This window comes from Protomyctophum bolini (genome assembly GCF_963924005.1).
Source record: "Protomyctophum bolini genome assembly, chromosome: 13".
Taxonomy (NCBI): domain Eukaryota; kingdom Metazoa; phylum Chordata; class Actinopteri; order Myctophiformes; family Myctophidae; genus Protomyctophum; species Protomyctophum bolini.
Window position 1 is genome coordinate 10,251,459 of NC_137874.1, and position 21,091 is coordinate 10,272,549.

General features: G+C 43.3%; 2 protein-coding genes across 4 annotated transcripts in view; one reads left to right on the forward strand and one right to left on the reverse strand.

Moving 5' to 3' along the window:
* LOC308326512 (prolyl 4-hydroxylase subunit alpha-2-like) overlaps positions 1-20,896 on the forward strand; it is a 36,512-nt gene extending 15,616 nt beyond the window's left edge. For 2 of the 3 annotated variants that reach the window (XM_080779416.1, XM_080779417.1), the window contains exons 5-15: positions 1,796-1,933; positions 3,381-3,620; positions 10,020-10,222; positions 10,634-10,810; positions 11,937-12,007; positions 13,540-13,639; positions 14,430-14,483; positions 15,785-15,850; positions 18,504-18,572; positions 19,534-19,630; positions 20,225-20,896. In XM_080779416.1, the coding sequence (XP_080635542.1) occupies positions 1,796-1,933; positions 3,381-3,620; positions 10,020-10,222; positions 10,634-10,810; positions 11,937-12,007; positions 13,540-13,639; positions 14,430-14,483; positions 15,785-15,850; positions 18,504-18,572; positions 19,534-19,630; positions 20,225-20,295 (1,286 nt within the window). In that variant the 3' untranslated portion in view covers positions 20,296-20,896. Of the gene's footprint in view, positions 1-1,795; positions 1,934-3,380; positions 3,621-10,019; positions 10,223-10,633; positions 10,811-11,936; positions 12,008-13,539; positions 13,640-14,429; positions 14,484-15,653; positions 15,714-15,784; positions 15,851-18,503; positions 18,573-19,533; positions 19,631-20,224 lie in introns of all 3 variants that reach the window. The other variant, XM_080779418.1, reaches the window with a different exon arrangement.
* Positions 7,359-9,649, reverse strand: LOC308327044 (serine/threonine-protein phosphatase 2A regulatory subunit B'' subunit gamma-like; the record flags this gene model as incomplete). The annotated part of the gene is made up of 2 exons (XM_080780179.1): positions 7,359-8,735; positions 9,638-9,649. The coding sequence occupies 2 exons, from the start codon at positions 9,647-9,649 to the stop codon at positions 7,359-7,361; spliced, it is 1,389 nt and encodes a 462-aa protein (XP_080636305.1).
* Positions 20,897-21,091: the final 195 nt, after the last annotated feature.

A 21,091-nucleotide genomic window follows, 5' to 3' on the forward strand; every position in this document is an offset into this window, starting at 1 on the left:
GTAAAACACTAAACGGGCTGGCCCCACTTTCCAGATCTGAATTATTGTGTCCCCTGGACTGGTCACCATCAGACCGCTTTGCTGGGGTTTTTCTGTTTGAAATTAGTTTTACCGGTATGCAATGTTTTTCATACAATATGTAACTCTTTGTTTCGAAAGGGGCCTTTTTAATAGTTAAAACCCCTCTGTTTCTGTTGACCTCTTTCGGGGTCCCCATGAGGGAACAGGTTATTTTTATGGTTAAGAAATGTTTTGTATGGCCACATGTGGCACAGTCTGTAGGTCCTGGGTTTGATTCCCGCTGGGGGGAGGTGTTCTCTCCTCCGTGTCATCGGCGCTGAATGGCCGCCGCACCAATCCCTAGGTGGGGTCGGCGAAAGGGCTTTCTGTGTGGAGTTTGTCCCCTAGGGTAGGTACACTCACAAAAACATGCAGTTGACAGACGGAGAGTAGCACCCAGGATCATACAGTTTAGGCAATTGGGACCTGGGTGTGGGATAAAATATATGAGCTTGTAGATCTGCTATTTTTAAATAGCTAAAGTATAACATAATGCTTAGTTAAAACACCACAAGGGGTTCCCTTCCAGAATGGGTTATACTGCCTTCCTTGTAGGATGATGTTGCATGGCGAAAACAGCTGTGGAACTTGTTTTGACTATACTTGAGAAGCAGTACACTAAATGACCTGATAAAATAAGATGATGCGTCAATGTTGTCAGTTACTGGGAAGTGTGAGGTCAAGGAATTCCACAGAAAAGGGAAAATTCGAATCTCAGGAGGGAGTACTGGATTGCCTCATCATTAGTAAGAAATGTGCAGATATAATCACACAAATCAGCTAACATCAGTTTAACATGGCGGGTGGCCCGGTTCTGGCGAGCCTTCCAGCGTCCGAAACGGTTGAGAAATGACAGAGTTACCGTGTTGGCAGCTTTCCGTGCTCGGGCATACATACATACATACAGCTACGTAATGGAGCGGTTAGGCACCGCTCAAAAACGCGTCTGTGTGTGTGTGTGTGTGTGTGTGTGTGTGTGTGTGTGCGTGGTAGGGATACAGTGCATTTGAAAGGAAGTGTTTCTAAGTCAAATCATTGTCCATCTGTGTTTGTAGTCCTATACATGTGCACACAAGTTCCGTATCAGTTGCCAAATCTTCCACACAGTGTGGAATTTCCGTGAAATTATGCACGCACATTCCCACTAGGCAGAGGAATAAATGGCACTTTTTCACGCAATCTTCAAATCGGCCTCATGGTGGCGCTATAACAGGCCAATTCATGTTTTCACCTATAACTGCACTGATCTGTGTACAACTGTGTACACAGTGTATTCACTAGTACTAAACATTATGAATGCACTGTTATGTGTTATATTTTATCTTTTATTTTTTATTTTTGTTATTCATGTCCTCACTGTATTGCATTACTGCTTGTTCTTAATGTTGTTGCCTTGCTTTTCTTTTATTCTCCATTTTTCTGTAAAGCACTTTGAGCTGCATTTCATGTCATGAAAGGTGCTATACAAATAAAGTTTTATTATTATTATTATTATTATTATTATTATTATTATTATATTCTTATTGCCAGACGACAGATTATTGGGACAAAATGTTTATATTAATCCTGCACATTTTGTCCAAACATCAGAAACGCTATTATCCTGGTGGAGACCTGTGCCCAGAGGGGCACTTTTTCTAGTTTGATTTCTTTCTTTCTTTCTTGTAAGCAAATTAAGTCATAGCTTAAGTAGTACTTTATTAAAAAATGTCTTTCTCTACTTGTGTCCCTCCAGGTTTTATCTCCAACATGTCTGCACACAAGCAGTACCTCCCAGACGAGGAGGACGAGAAGGGTGCAGCCAAGGCACTCATGCGACTCCAGGACACGTACAAACTGGACTCTGAGAGCTTCTCCAAGGGAAAGCTGCCAGGTATGTCCCTGGGTGTCTGCCACGGACACTGTCCTGTGTGTGTGTGTGTGTGTGTGTGTGTGTGTGTGTGTGTGCTCTCGCGCGCGTGCGAGAGAACAAGTGTGAATGACATATTGACATACTCTACTGTATTATTTCTACAAATCCTAACCTGCCCACAAGTAGAGCGAACAAAATGTCAGCTTTTTTATTTTATTTTATTTTTTCTCCTCCAACTCATGCTGGCCAACAAAACGGTGACTTGTTTCAAACCAGGGGGGGTGGAGCTGTGTTTTTCCATGTGTCTCTCTCTCACACACACACACACACACACACACACACACACACACACACACACACACACACACACACCTGCTTACTTGCTTCAGGAATGGCCAATGATTGTAAAGTGATACAGAAAGTTTGAATGGTGTAAAAGTCATTCAAGCCTCAAACAAGCTTGTATTGTTCTGTAGCTGCAACAAAAGTGCGATATCGTTGCAAAAACCTTCGACTTTGTTTGTCTCCACCAGCCGAAGGCATGGGCAGTCGGAGTTAGTATGTTTTGTACTCCGTCCGTGTGTGTCCGTCCGTCCGTCCGTCCGTCCGTCCGTGTACAGCTACAGCTAACCTCTGGCACTGTTGGCCCGGCCGATGCCACACTGTGCACACACACTCCCTGGATGCCAACGACGAACCTCTGCCTCAATTCTTCCATAACGGCCTGTTATAACGCCACCATGAGGCTGACTTGCCAAACACATTTCTGTAGATTACTCCTACACATTTTATCCATACATCACGCACATCATCACACCCCATATTCCATGCCCGTGCGTGTCCGCGCGTGTCACCTCAATTAATTTCCAATGGGAGTCACATGGTTTGACCAAACCAATTTTAGTTTGATGGGCAGAACACAGCCATCAAACACAAATGTTTGGTCAAACCATGTGACTCCCATTGGAAAAGCATTTAGGCGGCCATCAAACACAGACGGAACACAGAACATGTGTTTTGCATGTGTATAAGAGGCTGTGGAGATATTTGGGAACTAGCATGAAATGACTAAATTGGGAGAAAAGGGGAAGCTAAAAACCACAAAGGCATTGAGAGCTTGAGCTTTTTTGTGATCCTTTGATTCCTTTTCTGAGGTTTTTCCTTATCGTTTTCTGCTAAAGGTATTTTTTTCCTTTGCGAGTCAAAGGACAGGCCGTGTAATTTAGTTTACTGTTAAATGTGGACCTATAAATCGTTTTGAGAATGTAGGCTCCAGATTTCTGTTTGGTTGCACTGGTGTGTGTAAACCTTTTCATTTGGGTGCACCCAAGATTTTAGGCCATTATGTATAATGTGAAACACAAACGTCACACTCTTGACACATCCGTGGCCGCATGTGTGACCAATAAGCCTTGACGAGTACACAAATAGAGTCGAGTCTTAGAGTTTTGTCTCTGGCCGCCCACAGGCGTCCACTCCAACGTCACTCTGACGGCGGACGACTGCTTCGACATGGGCCGGATTGCGTACAACGACGGCGACTACTACCACGCGGTGCTGTGGTTCCAACAGGCGCTGCGGCAGCTCGACGAGGGGGAGGAGGGCACGGCGACCAAGGCCGACACGCTGGACTACCTCAGCTACTCCGTCTACCAGATGGAGGACCTGACCAGGGCCATAGAGCTCACCCGCCGCCTCGTGGCCATAGGTAAGGGACAGACAGTCTGCGGCCTTCCCACTTTGTTTCTGATTGCAGTGTTGTTATTTGACTGCTGTCTGTTGGCACTCACTCGTCAACTCTTTACAAGCTCTGCCTCTCGGGGATAGGACCCCAGTCTCCTCTCTCCTTCGTTCTTGCTATCTCTCTTTCTCTTTTTTCCCCCCGCCTCTTTCTTATTTTTATCCCAACCTCCTGTCATGGACAGAAGTTAGTTTTCTGTGCAGTCATCCAGACAGGTGTACACTACATGTTGACCACATTCACCACATTCCATTGGCACAGATGGCAGTGAAATGTCAGCACCAAAGCTGCGTTTAGACCTGAATATATATATATATATATATATATATATATATATATATATATATATATATTCACTCGGTTAGTCGGTTCGCCCCGTTTGTGCCACGGCAGGTTGCGCCGCGCCCGTTCGCGCAACTTCTGGTCTTTGCATTGACTTTGTATGCAGTCGTGCTGCTCTAACCATCCAAGTCTGAACGCACCTTTAAACATTATACTTGATATATGAAGGAATAATACATGAATTGAACTGTGATGCGTTGAGTCCATTCCTTCTTCCTCTCCCCCACTCCTTTCTCTTTTGTTTCTTCATTCTTTTCTTTTCTGATATATTGTTGTTGTTAATAATAATAATGTATTTATTTTTCATCTACTTATCAGTTATATACTCTATATTGTTTTCTTATTCTTTTACAATTTCAGCCCACTGTTGAAAACACTATAGGTTCTGTCGGTCTGGCAGCAAAAAAAAGGGGGGGAAAAAAGGTACATTGTAATAAATAATTAATAAAGAAGGACAAATCAATATAAGTATTATGTACTATTGTACTAACCTCAAACATTTAACCACATTAACCCTGGGGTCCCAAATGTTGCTTATTGATGTTTTAGCCTATAGCCTTAGGCCTTCATTTCTTGCTGTTGTGCAGTGAAAACCGCAGATCTGTGTAAATTAGTCTTAGAGGAATGAAGCTTGCATGCTTGTCACCAACCCATAGTATGTGGTTGGACTTCCTCATTTTTTGGTCTCCCTTCCATCTCTCTTTTCCTTTCACGCTGTCACTTCCTTTTTGCCACTGCAGCCGTGTGTGTGTGTGTGTGTGTGTGTGTGTGTGTGTGTGTGTGTGTGTGTGTGTGTGTGTGTGTTTGGTTTGCCAGAGTGGCAGGGTGTAGCCCATCCAGGGAAAGTGCCTGTGGCTTCTGGCTGCTATTTTAGTCACAGCAACAGAAGGACATCTTGTAAGGCATAGGCCGTCTTTACATGGCTGTGGCGTCCCCGTTTACAATGAATCACCGCCTACAAGTACTAGTCAAGTTAAACGGACCGAGGAGTTTCCACTTCCACTTGCTTTGAGCTACCACCACCTGTCCTGTTTACTTAAGTTGTAAAAAAAAAAAGGAAAAGACTGCTTTTAAAGCAATTGTTTGGATAATTTGGACACATTTACAGTGTATCATTATAGTTGTAAAGGTGGGTCATTGTTTAGTCTCCCTTTCCATCCCCTAACATTTAATTGTGGCAGTAAAAGTGCCCATGAAGGGAAGTGTTTAAAGGGAAGGCCCGTGTCCGTACTGGGCAGCTCGCAGCTCCCAGGTGTGATCTTGGCGGCTTGTAGTTGACGCCCCAAACTGTCTGTACCTTGTTGAGTTTTGCTGGGGGGGATTAAAAGAAAAGAAGTTATAATCTGTGAACATTCCTTGGGTAATTGAAGCTTTAGTATAAACAACAGTAACCATGCAACCCTATGTTATTTTCTTTTGTTTTTGATGTTTCTGATTGTGGGTGTAACTGTCTCACTGGTCTGGCCAGGTGATAGTAGGACTGGCATTACTTAAGGAGTTGACATACACTGAGTGCGTTTGTGGTTCCAGCAATTTTAGTACTAGAGGCAGCTTTGTTAACAGGTGAAAAATGACTGGGTACCACTTTGTATTTCCTTTGTCAGGCCTGTTCTGTTCCATGACCAGAAGAGGGCATTATTTTTCCATCAGTTAATAGCATTGTTTTGCTTACCCCCAACAGAGAAAACAACTGATGCATATTTCACATGTTTACTTTTTTAATAGTTTCAGACCTAGGGTCCCATATGCACATTTATAATGTCCATAGATCGTCCAAAGTGAGCGGCGCTCTTATTACCACATCATCATACATCATCCTCACATTCCAGCCAATCACTTTTGGCGTCCTCACTTTTTAAGTCCTCAGCCAATCAAATCATCGCTATATGGGGTACACACCGACACACAAAGCTGGGCATAGGAGGGGCTAGCGCCCCTCAAAAACCAAGTTGAAGAAACTTGAGTGCAGTGTAAAATTTTATGACACTGCACTCTGCGCTCTCCCTTTAACATTAGCTTTGAGTTACAGAACTAACCACCACTTTTTTTTCTCCTTTTGGCTTTTCTGCCTTTATTGATAGCATCAAGTGAAGATAGACAGGAAAGAGGGAGAGACACGCAGCGAAGGTTGTCATGAACGGGACTCGAACACGCAGCGCGCTGTCAGGCCTATAGAGGCAACCAGTCTACTCTGTAACAAATCGTTGGGAGTTCATGCCCCCTGCCTCTTAAGCAATACGTATTGTCACGGTACCGGTTGTACCCGTCAGTCTGTGTCCCTTTTATGCCCATATTTTTGATTTAATGATTGATTATTTTATTTTCCTGCCATGCACACAAAGTGCCCAGTGTTCATAACGCCATGAACACAATTACAGCGTGTTTGTTATTACCGTACATTTCAAAATATTATTTTCAAAATATTATAACTCAGACAGACTTATATATACAGTGTTCTGTCTTCTCTCCCCAAGCTTGACATAAAATTCGATATAGTTACTGTACTTTTGTGTATTGTGAGGATTGCAACCAACGCCAAGAGACAGCCAGGCAGGGAACAGGTTTGAGCCCAGAGTGTGGCACTCGTTTATTGAAAACCAAATGATATTCACAGGAAAAATAATAATAATCAACTTAGGTTCAACTCAAAAGTTCAGCATTCGATAACGGTAGCACTTCTGGTGCGTGTGAGCCTAGGACAGCCGCTCTGGGCTTTGTATCACAGTCTTAGGTTTCCTTCCTTTTTCCTCTATATCCTCCAAGCCAATATAGTTGCCAGCCTCCTTCCACCCGAGCCCAACGGTGACCCGGCTCTCAATAATGGTCCTAGGAGGTGAGAAATATATAGTCAGTCTAACATATTTGTACTGTACAATATTCGTGAGGGAGTGGGTGATCGCTTACCGTCAGACCGTGTGCCATCCGGCCCCGGAGAGAGTCAAGAGCGAGTGTGGGGAGATGAAGGCTTCTTATACTGTTTGGCTGGGAGCACTCATCTGAAGCCCTCATCTGACGGCCTATGCCTTACAAGATGTCCTTCTGGCTCATCTGAAGCCCTCCAGCAGGTAATGGTGGTAGTACCTGCCCCCTATGATGCAGCCCAGCCTGTTGTGCTCCACTCCGCCTCCCCTGCTCTCTCTCTCTCTCCAGGGAGGTGCTCAGGTGGCACGCGGTCCCTCAGCGAGACACCACAGATCTACAAGCTCATAGCGCGCCACCGAGTGGCGCGCTACGAGCTTGTAGGTCTGCTATTTTTGAAAAATCGAAGAGCGACTGACATTTTTAGAATCTGATCTCGGGTCAGAATGGGTTAATCAGACCAGTGTGTGTCCAGTGGAAACCTCGTATGAATCCGATCTCAGGTCAGAATGGGTTAACGTTGCCGTCGCTGTCACAGGTGACCAGCACCTCTCTGTTCTCATAGGCCCAGAAGCCGTCGACGTCGATGAGCATGCCGCAGACCGTGTCACCCTGGCGACTGTTCACCAGGTCCTGGAGGGTGATCTTGAATCGGTCCTCGGGCTTCACCATGTCAAAGATCTCATCCTTGACATCTTGGAAGGAGACGACGGGCTCCTCTCCGCGGATCTTCATTTGTTCCTGGATGGCCCTGAAGAAGTAGTTGAGAGAGAAAGCATTGAGGTATCCCCGGTTCTCCACGTCCAGCAGTCTGAAGACGTAGCGCAGCGCCGCGGGCTCCTTCCTGTTCTCCAACGCCAGGATGAAGTCTAGATACGTCTTGTAGTCCATTTCCCCGTCGTGGGTGAGGCATTCCTGGAACACTCTGTCCAGGAAGACTGGGGTGAGAGTGCCGGTCCCGTAGCGAGACAGCTCCTCTTTGCTCAACATGCCGTTGCGGTTGTTATCTAGGTTCAGATACTGACCATAGACTCTGAGAGCTGAAGGGGCTGAGAACCAGTTGGAGTCTTGATTCTCTTTGGACAGTTCCTTGTCTCTCAGCTCAAAAAGATCATCCAGAAAGCCACAGGACAAGACGTCCAGGATCCTGATTTTCCCTGTGCGGAGGGGATCCAGGAAGAAAAAGAACTTGCGGACGGCGGAGCAGACATAGAAAGAGTAGAAAGACTTCTCCAGACCATCCAACTGCGGCAGAGTGGGGATCAGCTCTAGGATATAGTTCTCTAAGTCAGATTCTCTGAGGTAGCCCTGTCCTGCCTCATCATACAAACTCAGACATATCCTGATCTTGTGCAACCACACTTTCCTCATGACATAGGTGAAGAACTGCATGACGGAGATTCGGCCGCGAGGGTCACCGTGGAACAGCTTGGCATAGACTTTGGCCGTGAAGAACTGTTTGCATTTGGGCCCGGCCTGCTCCTCCACTTCCAGGAAGGCCTCATAGCCGATCATGGCTTTCTCTCCGGTCAGCGGAGGCGCCTGATGCTTATCCATCAGGGACCACAGGTTCTGAAGCTCCTCGTTGTCCAGCATCTCTCCACGCTTCCTCCGCAGTGACAGAGTTCTTGACTCCTCTCTCAGCTTCCGCAGTACAATCTCATCCTCTGCTGGCAACCTGCAATAGAAGCGAGGGATGCTCTTGTAAGAGCTGCTGTCTCCGATGCTTCCTCCCCTCCGTTCAGAGTTCAGGATGAACGAGTCTCTCTCTTCTGCTTCTTTCTCCTCTCCGCTTCTCTCGTCTTTCTTGGAGTTGGCTAATCTCATTTTTAAAACATTCGACCACCAGTTGGGCAGTTGATCTTGTTTATCATACGTTAACTTTTCATAAAAAAATGTATTGTGTAAAAATGCCCATAGATGGAGAACTGTATCTGCCTTTTCACCCTTTTTAAGGTAATTTCAGTCGGATACATGAAATGTATATAAATAAATGTGTGAATATTACATTTAATCCTTGCTGGCGTTCAGGCTCTGCAATTACTTCCTGTTCAGCACCTTATCATCTCACCATTTACAAGCAGGGAGATGTACAGTATATTATGCATAACAACCCCTCCGGGGGGGAAATGGAAGCTTTAGTGAAAGCAGAGCCTACTGGCGGTGCTGGGATGGTGGTTGGGAGCAAACGACGCTCAGAAGCACTGACACTTAAGAGGAGCTACAATGAATGGTCTTAAATAGCCGCTGATTTGTTCAGCTGCTTGCTACGTCACATACATTACCTACATAGTGCTGCACATGCGTCTAAACCTCTCGAGTGTATCTGCCTGAACTAGCTTGCAGGTGACTGACATCCCTGATGTCATCGATCCATATATGGCCATACTACTGTATATTCTGGGCATATCGGACAGTTTGGTGGTTCTTGACTACCTACTGTATTTATAAGCCTCACGTATATCAATGTTTGTGTTGTCAATGGGAATACAATGTTTGTGTATAGGACAAAGTTTGTGCACATAAAGCTGGACATAGGAGGGGCTAGCTCCCCTCAAAACTAAAAGTAACTAGAAATGCACTCTGTCGAGCTTCCAACTTGCGCTTCGCACACAAGTCGGCCATGAATGGCGTACTTGTGCGCGAGCAGAGCACGCAACTTATCTCTCACCACTACAATGGGTTCTAAATATTTTAAGTTTCCTATATATATGTGTTTGAAACTCAAATTGGTTAAGTCATCCACGTATGTCGGTGTTGTCCCTCGGAACCACCCTTTTTACATAAACATACATGGTTACGTGAGCGACGCCACCAACATTATGGAGCCAATCCAATTGGCGGATGAGGCCACCGACATTATGCAGCAAGCTCCCAACTTGCGCTCTGATTGGCCGAGCGATAACACCAACAATACACAATGCACAATACACAATCCCTGATTGGCCCGAGGGGACCACCAAAAATCCACAATCCCTGATTGGCCGAGGGTGACACCGACATACGCAGCCGAGAACAGTACTTGCGCCGCTCTGCTCGTGCAAGTAATAACAAATAACTAGTACTACTATTTTACCTTTTTCTGTTTTACGGTATGTCATTAAGGTTTTGTTTGTGTGAACATGCTAACATTAAACGCCCCCTTGAAACCCTGACCCTTTCCAGACTCCAGCCACGAGCGGGCCGGAAGCAACCTGCGCTACTTTGAGAAGCTGCTGTTCAAGCAGCGGACGGAGCTGGACCAGAACCAGGCCGAGGAACCGGCCTCCGAGGAGCCCATCCAGCTGGACACCTACGCCCGACCCAGAGACCACCTCCCCGAGAGAGAGGCCTACGAGGCCCTCTGCAGGGGGGAAGGGCTCCAAATGGTGAGCCGTGGGAAAGGGCCACCCCTTAGAGCGGGGGTGGGCAACCGGCGCGTTCATGTGTTTGGCCCCAATCCATCCCAGAATGCACTCTGTTCCATACCCGGAAGGAGGAGTGAAATCGCCTCATGCGCTTTTGAGCAACTTAATGCAAGTGGATGGGAGGAGAAATCCGGTGCTGTCTCTATTAATATATACTCTAAGGGCCACCCTCCCTGCAGGGTTGCAACAGTTACTCGAAACTAATTTGAAGGGGGGAAAAAAATCAATTGATTTAAATAAAAACAGTTTTTAGTAATCGATATCCATTATATGCATGTCATTTATAGGCATTCAAAAAATGTTAAATAATAATAGAGCTAAATAGCAGATCTACAGGCTCACAAAACGTCTCCCCCCCCCCCCCACCACCAGACCACGGCCCGGCGCAGCCGCCTGCACTGCCGCTACCAGGACGGCAACCGGAACCCCCGTCTGCTGCTGCGGCCCGTGAAGGAGGAGGACGAGTGGGACAGCCCTCGCATCGTCCGCTACCTGGAGGCCATGACTCACCAGGAGATCGAGAGGATCAAGGAGCTGGCCAAGCCCAAGGTGAGAGAGAGAGAGAGAGAGAGAGAGAGAGAACAAGTCATGGTCGTTTACATATGTATTTATAAACCCATTTTTGCTCTGAAAGATTTTTTTTTTTTTTTTTAAATAGCAGACCTACAAGCTCATAGCGCGCCACTCGGTGGCGCGCTATGAGCTTCTAGGTCTGCTAGGTCTGCTAGGTCTGTATATCAAAGTATATCATAACCGAAAAAGGGTTCCCGGCCCAAAATTGGTTAAGACCCACACAGAAGAAAACCCTTTACCCGTACGTTTTGTGTGTAAAAGCGCTCAAACTGCCTTTCATTTTTCCTGCCTTGATCTCCTTACCCCCCCCCCTCCTCCTCTGTCTTCTTCCCTTTCTTTGTTTTTCTTGGAACAAAATGTCATGCAACTATGCACAAAAAACACAATTCCACAACAGGAAAGGCAATATTTGTCGGAACTGTTAGAAAACAGAAATGTATGCAGTAGGAAGTGCATTCGCGCGCGCGCGCGCACACACACACACACACACACACACACACACACACACACACACATATATACATATACACACACACACACACACACACACACACACACACACACACACACACACACACACTCCTGCTCTCAGACTCCCAACGGGCGGATTTGCAAACAAGACGGGACAAGAGCACGTTCACAGCTTAGTTGACTTGTTGAGTGATTTAACATTTCTCGGCCAAATATTTGATACACACACTGTAAATGTAGGGAATGTGCAGCTTGTAGGGGCAGAGATGGGACTGAAGGAACACCCTGTGACCTCATATCACTTTCTGACTGCCAGGCTGAACCTTATATGGTGGGGTGGAGAGAGGTTCTACGGTAGATGTAACTTTTAGATGGTACCCAGCTACAACGTGCGATAGTTTGAAATCTGTCTGTATACTCCCGAGAGTGGACAAATGGAACAGAACAGTGTAGGCTGTGTAGAGTGAGGTACCAGATATAACCATCGTATCAAATGGGGGCCTGCCTAATACATAACAAACAGGGGGTCCTTCAAATGAAAAAGGTTGAGAAGCACTGTTTTAGTGTGATATATGTGTACTTATCAGCATTTAAACTCAATTGAAATGTAATGATTATTGTCTCATTCAAGCTTTCCAGAGCCACTGTTCGAGACCCCAAAACAGGAGTTCTGACAACAGCCCCCTACAGAGTTTCAAAAAGGTATTATTATTAATTTAGGTGAACTGTGAATTGCCATGGTCACAAACCCTGTGTGTGTGTTTGTTTCTTTGTTTGTTTGTTTCTTTCTTTCTTTCTTTCAGACATCATTTTTGCTTAATTGGAGTGTAGAGCGAGGAATGTCAGAGACATGCGAGACATGACAGCAGTCGGATTCAAACTCTAACTCACAAGGATCATTATGGTCCGACTCTGTGCACTAACTGACTGAGCCACCAGCCACTCCTCGTTGAGCGATGTTGATCCTTCTGTCACGCATAAGTAGAAAAACATGGACAAATTTACCTTCAACTGAGTGGCTTAGATAGAACACACTATATGCTGGGAAATATTTACTAATGAATGGCTGCAGTCAAGAGTGTACTTGTCTGTAGTGTTCATAAGAGACATACTTAATTAATTGAAAACACACCTGGAGGTGCAAACCATGCCTGTACCAACATCTCTGTCTCTCCATTCCTGAGGTATGGTTTGATATGACCTTGATATCTCTTCAGGACAACTTACTGATAATTCCCCACAAAGTTGAATTGGAATCCATTTGTGGTTTTGGCCTCGACTTTGGTCTTTTCCACCCAAAAGTGAGTTATTTCATTGGTGCAGCCTATACCACATGGCCAGACTAATAATACTGTAGACATGGAATCTCTCTGTGGAACCTGCATTTCCAAGGGGCGGATTAAGAAATGCTGATAAGTCCACCCCATATTTGCATACTTGGCCCTGATTGGTGCCATACAACTTTGGGAGCAGTGAGTTTTTTTTTTCTTTTGTACTGGCGGATTTGACTAGTTTCCAGGCTATAGCGACTTATGCCCACCATTGTCATGACAATCTGCTGATCCATTCTCTGGTTAGTCACACAGACGGCACAATTACAATATGGTACACCTGGGTAATGACTTCGAGCCTCGTAAAAGCAACATTTTAATTCAGTTATTGTTATTCAGTTATCATGTAGTAGATTGATCTTGTATCCATCCATCCATCCATCTTCAACCGCTTATCCGTAGTCTGGTCGCAGGGGCAACAGCTTGCCCAGAGTGTTCCAGACTTCCCTCTCCAGGGCAACATAAGTGACTTCCTCCTGGGGGATCCCGAGACGCCAGTGAGTCGATGTATTCCCTCCAACTGCGCCTTGGTCTGCCCCGGGGTCTCCTCCCAGTGGGACGTGCCTCTTGTATCCTATATCATATTCATTTTCTGCTAATGTATTTGTTTTTTGGGGATCACCTGAAGAAGACCGCAGAACCTGCTGTTTTGAATAAAGTCTTTGGAGTGAGTTATACTCTCTATGGTTGTGCTGCTTCTGCAGTTTGGCTCAGTAGCAAAATTTGGAGGATGTGGGTTAGGGTTATTTTTGTCTTTGTAGGTATTATTATTGGGGATGACATTTAAAGGTGGCAAGAACTAAATTGAACCTGAATTGTGTGTGTGTGTGTGTGTGTGTGTGTGTGTGTGTGTGTGTGTGTGTGTGTGTGTGTGTGTGTGTGTGCGTGTGCGTGCGATACCAGTGCGTGGTTGGAAGCTGAGGATGACCCTGTGATACAAAGAGTTAACCAGAGGATACAAGACATCACAGGCCTTACAGTAGAGACTGCTGAGTTATTACAGGTACAATACATCACAGTAGATACTGCCGAGGTTACTGTTATCGGCTATTTTTCAACATACATATTAGAATAGATGTGTAAACAAACGGACAACATATTTATGATAATAGTGCTGTCGGGCTGTCTATGAAATCTGCCACACAATTGTATTCAATATATAGTGTGGGTGTACCTGTTCCATCTATTTCCTCAGCTTGGCCTGAAAAAACCCTGGTATCCACAACAGTATACACTCACTCAAGCTTGCATTATGCAGGACAATGGAAATTATGTATACTTTATGACAGTTAAACTCTCGTTCACATCACAGTATCACAGTAGACTCGCGTCCATTGGTATTGAGTGATTTATTCTTAGAGATTTTTGAAACATTAAATTCTTACATTATTATTAAGATTATGACGCGTGGTAAAGGCCGTCGGCATCGGTAGTCGAACCCCGCGGCACACTGCCAGACTGGATTACCAGCCGCGGCTTAATGTAGCCTTAATGTAAATCGCTCTGGACTAAGAGCGCCTGCTAAATGCCTCAATTGTAAGGTGCCCAGACGGCTACGCCAGCCGTCCGGGCCTGTCTTTAGCATACTTAATAGGCATTGTAATAATTGAAGCAAAATGTATATAAAAACAATGATGACAAATAATGTTTTGTAAAACTTACAGTAGGCTACAATTTGCAGCAGTATGCATCTACTAATTGTTTGTCACCATAATATAGTGCAACACTACTGATAATGTGATGAATGAGATCTGTAACTATGTGTGTGTGTGTGTGTGTGTGTGTCTGATCAGGTTGCTAATTACGGAGTTGGAGGACAGTATGAGCCACATTTTGACTTCTCCAGGGTAAGTGCAGTGTGTGAGCGTGTACTACGTGACGGCCTGTGAGCGAGCATGCGTGTGTGCATTATTTTGTGCATATGTGTGTCTGTGTGTGCCCTTGCTTCCATACGTGTGTATATCTGTGTGTGCACACAAGTGTGTGTTCACAGTGTATATCAGTGTTGGGAAATGTATATTATTTAGCTTTGGTAGTGGTTTTGGTTGTATAGTTATACATTTGCCATGATGTAACTCCAAATGTTGGTGAAATATCTAGAGTAGTGTCTCAATAGTTGCTCCAGTATCTTCTCCACATTGGCTTATGTAATGTGGCACAGCTAAACGTGTCTCAAAGTAACACATTTAGCACACCAAACGAACGGGAACAAAGTGTATTCTACCAATAACATTACATGGTCAAAATGATGAAACACAAACTTAGAAGCTGCAGCGCCCTCTATCGGTTCAGGGTATGTATTTTGAAAAGTTAAATACAAGTCTAGACATCAAATGGTAGAACTGAATTAGAAGCTTAAAAATCTAAAACGTGCCTATAAATGCATTTTATGGATTATTGTCCGTATTTATTAAACGGTATTTGTTAAACATTATATTACTGAACATTGTAACTTTAATATTACATAGCTACATACATAGCTTTATAATTAAAAGTAATGCATTATATTGCTTGGTTAGTCATGAAGATAATATTATTACATAATGGGTTACTTGTAATGCGTTACTTACTCCCATCACTGCTATACATGTGTGTGTGTATTGGCTACTATAAATCAGTGCCATTGGTCGTTTTCAAAATGACAAATGAGTGAGGTAAGTTTTCGAGCAAGGCAATCTTTCCAACTTGACCGTGCTCTGGCATGCTCTTAGTTCTTTTGGTTGTCCCTCTGTTAATGCACTAATCTGGCTGTTGTTTTCTTCTTGTGAACTTCAGTCATTGGCTGTTTGAGATTCATGTCCAAAGTACCAGCTGGCTGGATGATTGATTATTCAACACTAAATTATTTTTAGTTACCGGTAATTGTTAAGTGATCATTTTAAGACGTAAACTAAAATAAATAAAGAATCTATTTCTGCCATGCATTGATAATGATATCTTTAGATAGCACCCTTAGTGGTGGGCTCCTAATGTGAGTCTTTGCAGTCATGGGTTAATGTGGAAAACGTCTGTTGCAGCGTCCTTTTGACAGCATCCTCAAGGTCGATGGAAATAGGCTTGCTACCTTCCTCACTTATGTAAGTATGTGTGTGTGTGTGAGCGAGGAGCGTCCTCCTGTGTTTTTACTCTATGAATTTTATCTTCATAGAAAGATGAGCCTGATGCTTTCAAAAGATTAGGCACTGGAAATCGTGTCGCCACTTTTTTGAACTACGTAAGTATATGCGCGTCGAGTCGCTATTACCTGGATTTGTGAGATGGCTTGCTGCACGCACTGGGGCCATATGTATGAAAGTATGCCCAGCATCCACCTTAAATGGATGCATACACATTGTTCTGTGCTTCTCCATACAGACAGACAGCATTTTTGTCATAATGTATGAAAAGACATGCAGTGTGCACCTGTTGTTCATCGTAAATTATGTCATGGCAAAGGCATCACTGTGGAATTAAGCACATGCAAACATAAATGTTACGTAGCTTGCGGAGTTAGTTCAGTCAGATATACCCGAGGGGTTTCATGCTGTGCTCATGGACGCATGCATACTATACTCAAGGGGTTAATATGCTGCATTACTATGTGGGTGTGTTCAGTGTGTGCAAGACCCACTTGTCAATCGCTGATGTGAGTCAGTCAGCTGACCAATTGGGTGGCGTATTTAAGCTCACTAGACTGCATGCTTCTTCCTGCCTTCCTTCTGCATATGGTTCCTGGTTGTTTGCTCCCAGCACCGCCGGTGGGCTCTGTTATTTATGTTCCCCATTTATTTTATTGTATTTTATCTATCTCCCATGCTCTTTATGTTTAATTGTGGCGAGCAGGGAGAAAAATGTAGCGGAGCCGAACGCCAAGATAAAATATTATATGTATTCTCATTCTATAATAAATATTGGTTAAATCTATTTGTGAGTTATCCGACTGAACCACTCTCCACTGGACCAGCTCATGGACGCTAACCTGGACCACACAGGTGTCGGATGTTTTTTTGGGAGAAGTGTATCAGCACAGTCCTTCATAATTGTTTGCATCGGCAGAAAAATAAAGATGTCCTATATGTAAATTGACAGTAAATTAGCAAACGTTAAAATGTTGCTATGACATTTGATTGGATATTGTTAATTATGTAATCTCTTTGACAGGGGCATTTGTAGGACAGACGGCCAAGACCCCCCCCTGTCCCCCCATAGTACTTGCTATTCCTAAAATGAAACTGTAGCATAACCACATGGGAATACTGAGTAAAAAAAAAAGAGAAACACAAAAACAGAACATATAACAAACTTGTCATGTCACCTAGCTCTGAGTACAATTTAGTTATGACACCAGCCATCACCCACTCCTCACAATTCCTGTTGCTGAAGTACTCCCTGTTAATTCCTTGTATACCCCCTTCAGACGAGTCAGGTTTCATGCATGTCGATCTTTGCATCATTTTTATGCATACACCCTTCATACATATGGCCCCGCTGGTGTTCACCACTCCACAGTGTGTAATTGCATTGGCATAAACTCTGGTTCAATTGTGGACTTGGATTGATTGACATACAGTACTATGCTATCTCCTATGGTTTATCTATATATATAACGTAGCATCACAGGTTGTAATGGTGGACACAGCTACTGAAGTGTAATGCGTTAAAATTCCAATTAACTTTTTTTTGTCATTCAGTTCCAGCATACATATTGTGGAGAGTCTTTATGGAGCCGACGTATTCCCTAGCTCAACCAATTATGTGTAGCATTGAAGTAGAAAGTGCAAGATCAACCACCAAATCAAGACGTCGCATTTGTGTGCATATAATGTGCCGAGCACAAGAAAGAGACGAGGATAAGGCAGATTTACCTATGGTTGACATTCATGATTCGCATTCACATAAGTACTGTGCTACAATGTGCTGTACGATGATAGCACAAAGTCACAGATACAATCTACTGGCATTTTATAAGACATTCTAGATTATAAACGGTAGTCCGCCGCATGTACGTCGATCATAGATCTTGTGAATACGTTTTCTTTCCACTCAACTTTATTGTAGTTTATTTAATTTAGTTCAGTAATATCACAAGTCTCTGTGCACACAATCTTTCTATTTCTATCTATCTACACTTTATGTAAATGTTTACTGCTAATGGTGAAGAACACTATTGTTTGAACACCATTTAGAGATGCCAGTAACATAGAGCGCAATATGGCTTTTTCTATTTATTTATTTATTGTATAACTGCCAATTTCTGAACCAATAAAATAACTTGTTTTGCATAATGTAGTTATTAATATTACATTATTGGGTTGGCATTTGAATGTCATTTTCTCCCCTTGGTTTTCATTGACTGATTAATTCTATAACTGATTAATGTGTCGTGTATGTCTCGGTTGGAAATGACACACATTTGCGTCACTCTTCACATAATAATGCTAAAGTTTAATCTTTATTTATTATGAACACGTGATGTGTTCATAATGTGTCCTTGATTTATTTGAATCTGAACATATCTATATACCAAATGGAATCAAATGTGTATTGTCCCAAGCTAGCCCATTTTGGGCGGGAACCCCTTTTGGTGTTTTAAACATTATGTAAAAATGTAGCTATTGAAAAATAGCAGATCTACAAGCTGAGCTTGTAGGTCTGCTATTTTTGAGAAATCGTAAAAATGTGGCGCAAATCTTTGAACATATATATTCTTTCAGAGTGAATGTTTTTAACTCTGGTCTAAATGGGCTAGACATGGCATGTTCTAAGTAGCCTGGTTAATAAACCAGACCGAATCAGCCGTGGTTTATTAACCAGGCTATGTTCTAAGACCACATGGAGGTCTTGTGAAGTTCTGTGACCTAATAGATGTGTGGTCCTTCACATAACAGATGAGTGACGTCGAGGCAGGCGGGGCCACAGTGTTTCCTGACTTTGGAGCTTCCATCACGCCTAGAAAGGTGTGTGTGTGTGTGTGTGTGTGTGTGTGTGTGTGTGTGTGTGTGTGTGTGTGTGTGTGTGTGTGTGTGTGTGTGTGTGTGTGTGTGTGTGTGTGTGTGTGTGTGTGTGTGTGTGTGTGTGTGTGTGTGTGTGTGTGTGTGTGTGTGTGTGTGTGTGTGTGTGTGTGTGTGTGTGTGTGTGTGTGTGTGTGTGTGTGTGTGTGTGTGTGTGTGTGTGTGTGTGTGTGTGTGTGTGTGTGTGTGTGTGTGTGTGTGTGTGTGTGTGTGAATCCTTCTCTCTTATAATAATAATCTTGACTCGCGTATCTTGACTCACGTAAGCCCTATACTGTATTGTACTGTACTTAATCGTTTAAAGAATAGCAAAACATATCTGATGCCTAGCTTGTATTCTCTGTATTTGTGACATTTAAAATCTTCACCCACTGTATAATGACATGCCCACAATAAGGACCGCAGAGTTGATCTCTTCTGGAGAAAATAGTTTCAGCCCGTCCCACTAACTTCAGCAGTTTTTTGAGGTTTCAAGGAGTAGGAAATCAAGCTGGAAAAGAGAACAAACACTCACATCTAAAACCAACTATAGGCAGGCTGCTGGTGAGTGACCGTATAAGAATTTAATAAAGAGTTCACACACCAAATGAATGCTCCCCAAATGTATAGTTACCTCATCGGTAATGTTCGAGCCGACCAAGCCACGGTCTGAGGAAGAGCGAATCAGTAATGGTCCCTGCACACCGGGCGCGTTTTTCAGATTTTTAGCTGCGTTTCTCCGAAAAACGTGTGCAACCACCTTAAGCCCATCTTTTTATATCATTCTGATGCTCACGTATTTCGAGCACAGTGTGAAATCCCAGTTTCTATACACATGGTGCTCTCATCCATATCGTATATTGGACCTGGCCCATGTTGGGCTTTTCTCATGTGTTTAGTGTGTTTGTCTGTGTCGTTCTCTCCACAGGGGACTGCAGTGTTCTGGTACAATCTGTTCAAGAGTGGTGAGGGAGATTACAGAACCAGACACGCAGCCTGTCCTGTGCTAGTCGGGAGCAAATGGGGTGAGTCAAACGTAACATTCATTGAAGAAGTCTGAACTTCAAGCTCAATTTAGATCACTGGCCCGAGATTTAACTTTAAGTTATGTAAAACACTTTTCTTTTTTTATATTACTCCTTCAGATTTTATCCTGGCATATAGTATTAATTCTTTAATTAATCCCAGCGGGGATTGTGTTAACTTCCCATTGACAATGAATGGAGAATGTTACGTCGTAGTGTCCGAGCAAATAGGCACGGTGTCTATTTGACGTCATGATGAGAAGAGCACCCCTCACTTCACACGGGTGTGATTTTTCATATTCCGTCCTGATTGGCTATACGAATGACATCTAAGGTTTGCAGGACTGGCTCGTAGTATAATATATAAAATGTGTAATACTGTTTACCTGTGTATAATCTTACTTGCATCAGAATAGTGGCGGTGCGCTGGTTAAGGCGCATACTACATTAAGTCTCTGGTACAACCTGACAGTGAGTCACAGAAAAAGCCTCACAAGAATGAGATTTAGGTACAAATCAGCAAAGTTTCCTTTCTTTTTCTTTATTTCTTTATTTCTTCTTTCTGATTCTAATCTTTTTCTTCTGCTCTGTCAGTGTCAAACAAGTGGATTCACGAGAGAGGACAGGAGTTCTTGAGACCCTGTGGGCTGACAGAAGTTGACTGATATTGGCCTCCTGGAACGCACTCACATACTATCAACCAGTAATGCCTTACACTCATACATGTCTACTTCGCACAGCACACACTCTGGCATGAGAGAAGCATGAGCGCAAACTGTGATCAAACTATGACCTGTGCCTTAGCATTTACAGTTGTGCTAAAGATAATACAAGATAAGGTAAAGTTATACCTGATCCCCAGAGGTAAATTCAGGTATCATTATGGTCATGAGATGAAGTAAGAATTTGCCTAGTTTATGGCACTGGTGAATGTCTGGTTCTGTCTCATTTTATTTGAAGCAAGTGAAATTTAAGTAGTACATTTTGTACTTTTATTTTTTTTCATCGCCAAAGAGAGGACAAGGAATTATTGGAGATACTTTGTACTGAAATTTCTATTGTGATAAATGAGTCATTACTGTGTCTTGTCTTAAGCTCAAAATGTTCTGTTTGTCTCTTTTTGTTTTTATACTGACTACCAGTCTACCATTGAAACATTTGATCCAAATTCATCAATTTATTTTATTTATAGTACGTTTAAATTATTGATGATGATGATGGCAAATGAGGATACATGTATTATTAAAAGTATTTTAATGTTGCCAATTTTGTCTTAAGTCTCCACAATTTCTTATTGGTCTTTTTTGTAAATATCCAGAATATATTCTCTTACTGCTCATAATTATTTTGATATCTTTGAAGGTTTGTCAAACATCCAGACCGCTATTTCATAATTGAATCTTCTAATAGAAAATGTACATCAGATCCTCTCAATAATGGAAGTGTTTAGTACATGTACAT